This window comes from Argopecten irradians, chromosome 12 (assembly GCF_041381155.1).
Source record: "Argopecten irradians isolate NY chromosome 12, Ai_NY, whole genome shotgun sequence".
Lineage (NCBI taxonomy): Eukaryota > Metazoa > Mollusca > Bivalvia > Pectinida > Pectinidae > Argopecten > Argopecten irradians.
In genome coordinates this window covers 9,898,152-9,908,245 of record NC_091145.1, presented here as the reverse complement: position 1 = coordinate 9,908,245, position 10,094 = coordinate 9,898,152, and the positions used below count along the sequence as shown (strand labels likewise).

Below are 10,094 nucleotides of genomic sequence, written 5' to 3'. Positions count from 1 at the left end.
GCTCCCAGCGAAACACTACTATCAAAAAGCGCACTCAATTAGTCCCAATCCCAGGGTAAGCACTCTTGTAAAATCCTGTCGAAAAAGCCCAAGTCCCGCTCCGTGCGAAACACTCTTATCCAAAAGCGCACTCAATTAGTCCCAATCCCAGGGTAAGCACTCTTGTAAAATTCTGTCGAAAAGCCCCCGTCCCAGGGCCGCAGCCCTTTTTATACCCCTTCACTAATAATCTCATGCATAAACATAACCTATATCTACAAAATACAAATATAGAATCTATCAGCTTCTAAATTAAGGAATCTAAGTAAAGATTTAAGGAAATACCCTTAGACTAAATATAAGCTCAGTCGAGCATCTAAATTAGGGAATCTAAGTAAAGACTTCAGGAATTTCCTCTATACTAAATATACACCCGATACATCCAAAATGAAGCTGAATATACTTTCCAAGCAAAGCTAAATAAAGACTCCAAGTGACCCCTAAAACAATTCCCCTAAACTAAATATATACAATGCCATCTCTCTGAGAAGTAGGTCAACTGGACCCTAAATGTTCAGGCTCCTGTACACAGCCTCCCTCTACACTAGTACCATTCCTAATTAGTTACGGCTACTTGACCAAGTGTCTAGGTTTCCCCCAAACCCAAACTGGACAGAACCGACCAATTTAACACCCTTTAATGAACATTTGACTCGAATAATAAAATAATAATCTAGACACTATGGAACTAATTTCTTACTCTTACCACCAAATGAATGAACGTAACAAAGGCAACGCCAATGTATAGTCATCTTATTTTGATTTGAAGGCTGTGGATGAAAAAATTATACCCAAAATCTTTAAACATTCACTTATCAATTTGACCTGATTTGACTTGACCCGGAATTGATTTCTTAACTGGGCGCGTTCGATGAAGCGTAAGGATTTTAACTCAAGTATGATATTAAACATACTAGTATGCATTCATTTATTGATTTCGAATCAGGCTTATGGATTATTTTTTATATTGCTGATGCCAAAATACATAATATATTCAAAAAGGATATTGTTGTCTGTATAGTTTCATTTTATGGTTTTGTGCTCGGTCAAATAAATTATTAATTTTGTCTCTCTCTGCCTAGACACACAAAACGATGAATTATATTAACTGAAAAATCCTCCGCGGGAAAATAAACACTATCCATTCGGTTTAGTTCGATCATAGTTATTTTAAAGTTTCCACTGATGCATGATATAGATTAGTTTTGTATTTTTTAGGAAATATTTCTCTGTTGTTTTAATATCGGCTACTTGAACTGTCTTGGTCAACTGGTAAACAGGCATGAAATGGTTAGTAATGCATTACTATTGGCATGTAAGAATAGAATCATTTGATATAACTTCTTCTTTCTATATCCCCAGACCTTCTTGACAAAGAATATTCCCCGGTGTTGTCTGAAGAAGAATCCTACCTATTATTTATCACGTTTTATTGCTAGTCATCGGACACGCTGAATAAGATTTCTTAAACTTGGTGACAATGTAATTGAAATCTCACGCGTTTAGACAAATTCATTCCTAAATGTTGTACTTGTAACGTGAAGAAAGCGAGAAAACACTACAAGTGCACATGTACGTACATTGTATTGACGCATCTAAATGATTTACAGTCGCGGTTTACACCCAAATATAGCCGATATATAGCTGTTTAAATCCGCATAAAGTAAATTTTACTGTTGATGTTAAATTCTTAATACACGCAAATGAGTCGTATTGATAGTTACTCCCAAATACAACCATATGGTATCGCTGTTGTTTGTTTACATGTATATATAGAAGATTCCAGAACATATTATAATGACACGAACCTTATCTTTCTGTTCTCACTTCTCTGCCGTCTTCATCTTTGCTCTGTCGTCAGCCTCGATACTGCAGGGGTTACTATCACTGACGTTATATCCACCCCTGGACTATCTCGTAGTAAAACTAGTACCAAGAGAATAGAACATTTAAACTAGTCATTTGACGTGCATCAAAGCAATTGTATAAAGCGCGTACGGTACACTGTGATTGACTGCGTCGTTTTCTCTGTTATCTTCAAAGGATGTATCCACAGGCCTGTAGTTGGTCAGTCTTTTGCCTCAAAAACAGCAGATGAATTAGAATTTTTCTTTAGTTATAACTTACTTTATATTATACTTAAAATATTTTTTAAAAAATCAATATAAAATATTTTTTAAAAAATCAATAGCGTCCCGAAACAATTCCATGGCACTATGTCCAATATTGAATGAAGTACTGATTGATAAAATATTTTATATGCATTTTTGTCTTAATAAGACACATATAAACACGATCATATATCAGTTATTGTTTAAATTATAGGTATCATTTATTCTTTGTCGGCAGTTGAGCATTTTTAAATAAATCAGAGATCATAATTAGCACAATAATAGTTTAACAGTACAGTGGAACATAAAGCACTAAATTTGATAACTGCTAAAATATGCAAAAACATGTTTGATTGCCACGTGATAAATTGGAGCATAAATACAGTCTATCTTCATGTTTAATGCAACACAAACACCACCAAGACAAATTGCACTCGGTTTATTTCCTGTTAACTATTAACATAAATACCACTTCTTTTCTTAGTTTATAAAAACCGCTTTCGATACTGACTTCAACCGCTGACATAGCTATTAAGAAGTGATTTGTGTCTAAAAACCATTAACCAAAGAAATTCGCTACAGCTGCGTTCTTCGAGGCATGGTTACAAAACATCGGCGAATAATGTATTTGTCCTTTAAAATATAGCTTATATATGTTTACAAACCACCAACGCCGAATGTCGTTGTCTTAAATTGTTGAAATTGAAGCTCTCTCGAAATCCGGAAACGAAATAAATGTCAGATGAATAACGTCTAGGCGAAGGAAGAGAAACAATCCTGGCATCATTTATGAGTATTTAAGCTCAAATGGCCCTTCGGATTTTTGTTTTTGATTCCTGTGGGGCTAATATCATGTATAAAGCTATCACCAAGGATTTATGGAAAACAGGGCTAGCTGGCAAGTCACCAACGTACATCATGTTTATCGTAGAAGATGTTTCAGAAGACTGGGTACTTTTTATTGCCATTGTGTCCTTGTTAACATGACTTATTTCATTTCAACAAATTCTATTGACAAGATGTTATTGTCAAAAGGAATGAATATCAGACAAAGCATATATAAAGTATTTTCTTAATGATTCATTCGTGATTTATAAAGGCTTTGTTCCAATATCGACATTCAAGACAATTTTATCTCGTAAAACTCGCCGAATCTTTACATAGAATATTAATCCGCGCACGTGTTGTGGATTTGTCAGACATATCTGTGACACGTTTGACCTCTATGTCCCTGGAAAAGCTTTCTATATTTTGTTTATAAACATAAATGACTGCTTCGCTATTAATCTCTTACGTATTATGTTTAATATTTACTACATAACTATATTATAGCTCTGTATAACGTGATAACAGATATGCGTAGGAGGATTGACTACTAGAATTCTCAAGAAATTCACATTTGTCTGTGACCGATTTTTTAATTGAAAATCGTGCGAGAAAAGATCTGTTAACTCAATGCGTTTAGATTTTGCGTATTTTGTGAGCTATTAGAATTTGCGAACATCAATCGTCGCAAAATGTTTCAATTATAAATATTGAAATACATGTAAATAAATAAAATAAAATAAATTTTAACCACGAGATTAAATCGTCAGGGGATGGGGGAAGAGGTGGGGAGTCGCTTGGTATGAAAACGCGATATTTAGATGGTGCAAAAACAGGTTAGGAAAGGTGATTCAGGACATGAAGTAAAACTAAACGAAACCAATTACAACAAACATATTCTTGATTTTTTTTTCTGAAATCGCGGGTTACGTGTACCAGAACGGTGCCGCATTATACGTAAGTCTATTTGTGAAAAAAGCACTAAAAGTATCAATACGTCTAAATCCAAGAAATAATGAGATATACACATGGTATTTACAATATCCCCACTCTTGTGAAGTTAAGAATGCCCATTAAGATTCTAACTTTATCCAATTGTGATAGTTTTTACCTTCGAACAACACATCACTGTAGAAAAACACGTGTGTCTGTCAACGACAGATGCCAATTCCTTGTTTACGAAGAATGCTTGGTATTGAGGTGTATTTGTTTGCGTTTTATAGCCCATCGACAACTTAGGTCATTTAGGGCCTCGGTATTGAGGTAGAGATGTATTCCATGGTCTCATATGTTTTTTTATAAGCCTCGTGTTTGCTATGATTGTTTAGTAATGGGAATTTCTATAGGCCATTATGTTTCGTCAGTCATATTACATTTTATATCTACCGTGGATGTTTTGTACCGAAACATTTAATTGGCTACCTGGTTTGATCTGTAATAAGAGACTCTATTGGCTAATGCATACGTTTTGTTATGAGAAATTTCATTTCCTCCCATTTTTTTTTTTTTTTTTAATGAAACATTTTACTTTCTACCATTTGTATTCGTGGTTTTTTCAGGACCATATCCGTTTTAAGGGGGAAATTCCACCGTGATTACACAGTTGTTCGCTCATTTGGTGAACTAAAAGTAGAAATTTGAGAGTAAAACAATGCTTACATCTGCTTTTTAGATAGAGTTAACAGTTAAGCCGGTTTTTATTTAGTTTGTTTGCCCCTGTAGATTAAATATTACAGTAACCTATAATCTTGAGAAATTCAAATTGATGAATTCTCAGAGAAAGTTTTTCGATTGACACTAGAAAATGGCATGTTTCCCTATATATTACGATTAAAGGTCAGATTTGCATACTGTTTAATGTACAGTATGATTTTGTCGTCATCAATAGATTTTGATGTCATCACGTGACTTGACCAAGATGTGACCCACATTTGACCTTGATTTGTATGGCGAAATCGTCAATGAAGCAACGAATGCTTGTACTCAGATTTGACACAATTTTGACCTGGATTCGCAAGGCAGCTGTACTTGATGAGTCAGAGAACGCTTACTGTTCCAGAACACCTAGGTCTACTTAGTTTGTGTTATTTAAGGAGTTTTTTTTTGTGCTTGTATTTTGCCCTTCTTTTTATCTTGTGTATGGATTTACGTTGACATTCGGTATTTGTTTAAGAAAAGACAAATAAACACGAGAAATGTCTGCCAAGACAAATTCATGATATACAAATGTATGTCTTCATCCTTAGATTAATAGAAAATCTATGTGTTGTTAAGGTCACATAAAACATAAAAACGTTTTGAAATACCCGATAATCTTTTCGTATCCAATAATTTATCGGAAACAACTGTTCATAAAACCATATAAATGTGTTATTTAATGCTGTATGATAAAATCTTAGGTGAACTATTAGTTTTGTCGTTGTGAAGTCAAGCAACATACTCTTGACATGTTTCCTTTCAAGTTCTGATGTAGTGCACCGTCACCATATAAAGATACAGTGTAGCTGTTACCATGGTTACAAAATTTATGTCTAAGCTTCTTGTAAAGCAACTAGATTAGTTCTTATAACGGGATTAACTCCGGGGAAATCCATTTATTAGATTTAGTATGTTCGAAATGTGTGCTCTCGTCAACCAAAGATAATGATACAATAACGAATATAAATCGATGTCAGCAAACAAGCTGGTGTGACAAAGAAGTTCAGATTAATCGTCGCCATAACAATCATCAATTTATTCATTTTTTGAAGAATTGCATCACAATATATACCACCGGTCTTTGTGCTTTTATTTTAGACGACGATATCTCTATAAGGTCATCTAGTGTCTTATGGTACATGCAAGTCAACTTGTTATTTATTCACAAAGCAATATTGATTCAAAATACAACCAATTCACTTCGATATCTTTTCAGTTATAGAAAACTTATCATAAAAAAATATCTTGCAAGATATCGGACATTTTTATAAAACATCTAATACTTTTTGTAATATATTTAAAATACGTTATAATATATATATGATAAATGTTATAAGATATATCATTAACGTGATCTAATATACCATAAACTACTTTAAGTACGAGTCCACATAAGAATAAGGCAGTAAGTATGTAAATGGTGATACAGACTGTACGACAAAATCCAATTTTATTGCTTATAAATATGAAAAATTATGAATGAAAAATTAAGGCAAATATTGTTTTTAACCCAAAGTATTTTTCCAAGATTGACAGTTGGATGTCCAACAGTGTCCCATTGCATAAAATACTATTTGGCAGTGAAATTGAACGGATGGTTGATTTTCGTAATATTCGCGTATTCACTGAAATCGAAGCCGAAGTATCAGCGAATCATTAAAGTAGACGGGATTGCCTGTCGTAGTTTTGCTACTCTCCGCTAGGCTTCGCTCCGAAAATACAAATAGTATTTATGAGCGCAGCCTAGCGGAGAGAATTGGTACTAAGGCAGGTAATCCAGTCTAATCATTAAAGTCACATTAAAGTAAACACAACTATCAACCAACGTTAAGTTAGATTCGACCCCGATACTGTTAGTAGTTGTAGTCGAAATTAAGTTATTTATAATGAAATTTGGTACAGCAGTTGTTGAAAGTCGATACTTGTAAACATACCTTCATTTAATATAGCCGAACGGAGGTTGGAAAGGTCATGATCCGTTCTCGGACAGTCGTTACATAGGTACGGTAGTCACATCGGTTTGTTTGGCTAAATGGAACCCACCTAGCGATGTTCAATATCCATTTTTTATCAAAAGTTTTCGAATCATTACCGCTCATCTTGACTTCGATTATGTTCTGAACAATAGGATTTTTTTTTTCTAAATCCTGAAAAAAATAGGACAGATACGGATATATTACTTTCATAAACCCATTGACATATATTAAGAACAATATTATCGTCTGCATTCACGAATTATAAAATCAGTGAACCGTGAAAATTAACCTCCATGAATATGTCCGGTAGATGAAACCGTGAAATATTAACCTCCACGAAATATGTCCGGTAGATGATACCGTGATATATTAACCCCGCGAATATGTCCTGTAAATGATATCGTGAAATATGGACCTCCACGAATATATCCGGTAGATGATATCGTGAAATATTGACCCCGCGAATATGTCCGGTAGATGAAACAGTGAAATATTAACCTCTGCGAATATGTCCGGTAGATGAAACAGTGAAATATTAACCTCTGCGAATATGTCCGGTAGATGAAACCGTGAAATATTGACCTCGCGAATATGTCCGGTAATTGAAACCGTGAAATAATGACCCCGTGAATATGTCCAGTAATTGAAACCGTGAAATATTGACCCCATGAATATGTCCGGTAGATGAAACCGTGAAATATTGACCCCACGAATATGTCTGGTAGATGAAACCGTGAAGTATTGACCCCGTGAATATGTCCGGTAAATGAAACCGTGAAACATTGACCCCACGATTATGTCCGGTAGATGAAACCGTGAAATATTGACTCCGCTATACTGCTATAAATTTTGGTATGTAACCTGTTTATAAACAAGATACTGTCGTAATTTGGTTGTATGTATGAATGGTCACACACACAAAAAAAAGTTAATGTTTGTTTATAACAATACAGCCATGTACATATGCAAAACAATATAATATAGTTTACGATGATTTATATCTAAAGGTATGTGGTAAGACGATTAATTATGTTCATAATGTTCATTATATACAAATGAAATGATATACATAGTACAGGTGTTAGCTATAGACCCGACGTACCAGAAGTCACGTGATTAGTCTGGTGGCCTGTACTGAAACACTACGACCTTTTTGTCCTCCAAGCCCACCCAGACTTTTCCTTTTGAATCACACGACAAGACAGCAGGCGTCACTCCTTCGAACTCCAGCACGCGACGCTTAATGACCCCAGTCATGTCTACCATCACAACGCTCCTCGAGCCCGAGTCACAAATTAAGATATTTTCATCAATGTCAAATGTGACGTCACAAGGGCTAAACCCGTTTTTGTCGTCAACGTACCGGAAACGAAAGGTCATATTTTTGTTTAAGACAACTGTACTTTGAGTGAAGTCAACTACGGCAACCTTTGATGATTTCTGACTTATAGCCATTCTCTGAGGTTTGGCGAACAACGGCTGACCAACATCGTCTTTCTCTGTTATATCCACCATTTTACCGTTTGTATGAAACCTCGCTAACTGACCAACATCGGAGTTCGTGACAGTACACATAGACATTGTAACGTATAAAATGTCTTCTTTGTTCATACAGACCGAGTATGGTGTCCATTCTGTGTGAAACACTGTTCGTACCGCCTCGCTACTGGGAACCACAACAGTACGGCCATTCACGGCTACAACGGGTACTTCCTTTGAACCGGAAGTGACGTCATCCCCAGCAATACATCGTACACTGTTGTCTTCGCACACCAGCCACAGGCTTTGGCTACGTCCAACACAAATGTCCATCACCGTGACACCGCACGTCACAGACCGCAAAACTTCTCCATTTTGGTTCGTCAGGTTGACAACATCGTCCCAACAGCCGATCCAAATCGTGTTCAGCTCTGCGCTTTGCAGTGACCGCAACTGGAACGGCGTTTTGTAAACAAACTCGAATACAATATGAAACTTTTCTCCGTACTTTGTTTTAGATGGCAGTTCGAGTTTCCCTATATTACTCCGCAGCTCCTTTGTGTTAACGTCCCCTTTGACAAATTTGGGCAAAAACAGCTTGGTTCTTTGACGTTTTGGGAGAGCATTGTCTATACAGTCATTACATATTCGTACTGCTTCCGTTAGTTTAGACAGATGTCCTGAAGAGGTAGCGTCTAGAAAAACAGACATGTATCCATTAATGTCCTTTTCACTCTTTTCATAAGATTTTATAATTTCCGTTAAAATTTCATCGTTTCGTTTTCGCATAGCTTCACATTCATCGACATATCCGTTGACAATATCGTCTATTTCCAACCTCAGATCGTCACCGCGATCCAGAATCGTATTCACGAGATCTTTGAAATCTCTTTTATTTTTTCGCCTCCCTTCCCGGAGAGCGTCCACTTTTCTCTTCATATCCGGTGCCAATGACCCTTGGATACGTTGTATCATGCTATTGACGGTCGCCATCTTGTTTTCACGAGCCGTGTCTTTATCTGTTATTGAATGGGAGTGGTGCGTTTCGTCAAGACAAAGCAGACAGCATGTGACGTCACACGTCACACAAAACATAGTCATGTGACCTCCATGTAGTGGACAAGTTTCCGGAATCAAACTTTCCTTCCGCCTGTGCACGTGCAATTTCCGGAACATCGCCATATTGAAAAGAGTTCCGAAACAAGATAGTTTTACGAATGTTTGTTAAAATCAATCGCTATGCACGAAACTGCATACGTCCAACTCCCTATAACGGCTTAATAGGATCTTACAGCTACTTGTGTTCTTATCTCGGAATCCCACTTACAAGCAGGCCGAATGCGCACAAACAGAAATAGAACGAGCGTTCACACACCTGCCTGTAGGCCTCCTTTTGAGATAAAGGAGTGGATTTGACATTTAAACCTATCTGTGAATGTTGTGTATAATCCTGCTAATTACGATACCCTTGTAATGAGAATTCCAATTCCCCTCGAGAAGTAGCTGTTGCAGTCAGTATTAGATACGGACACCAGTGCCCTGAGATTTTTACCCTTTTCTGCTAGCTTCGCTCATTCACTGTAAGTTTTCAAGGACGATTTCAGCTGGAATTCACGTTAACGAGTGGTTTTGACTTAACTCCAGATTGTTTTAACATACGAAAAAAATATCTGTTTTACCCATCATCATCGGCATTTAGATATTTGGGTTTCACGCGCTGTCTCGGCAGTCTTGTTCGATGGTGTTTCATGACGTTGTCTATTGTACGCGTCTAACATGCTTAAAAACCGTACCTCGTCAATGAGGTGATGCGTGTCACATTTATATATATATATATATATATATATCACGCGCCTTTCACTCTTTGACTTGTTAAGTTGGAAAACCCAATGTGAGATCACAGAGCTTTCAAAATAACACATGCTTCATTACATTATCAATATTCATAAAAACCGTCACGTGAAAA

General features: G+C 36.2%; 1 protein-coding gene across 1 annotated transcript; it reads right to left on the bottom strand.

The window, feature by feature from the left end:
- Positions 1–6,230: 6,230 nt before the first annotated feature.
- On the bottom strand, positions 6,231–9,861 carry LOC138336748 (uncharacterized). Its single transcript, XM_069286299.1, has 2 exons — positions 7,752–9,861; positions 6,231–6,820 (listed from the first exon to the last, which is right to left on the bottom strand). The coding sequence occupies exon 1, from the start codon at positions 9,308–9,310 to the stop codon at positions 7,766–7,768; it is 1,545 nt and encodes a 514-aa protein (XP_069142400.1). The 5' UTR covers positions 9,311–9,861; the 3' UTR covers positions 6,231–6,820; positions 7,752–7,765.
- Positions 9,862–10,094: the final 233 nt, after the last annotated feature.

Coding starts and splice junctions, on each gene's coding strand:
- LOC138336748 (XM_069286299.1), bottom strand. CDS start 9,310: ATGGCGATGTTCCGGAAATTGCACGTGCACAGGCGGAAGGAAAGTTTG.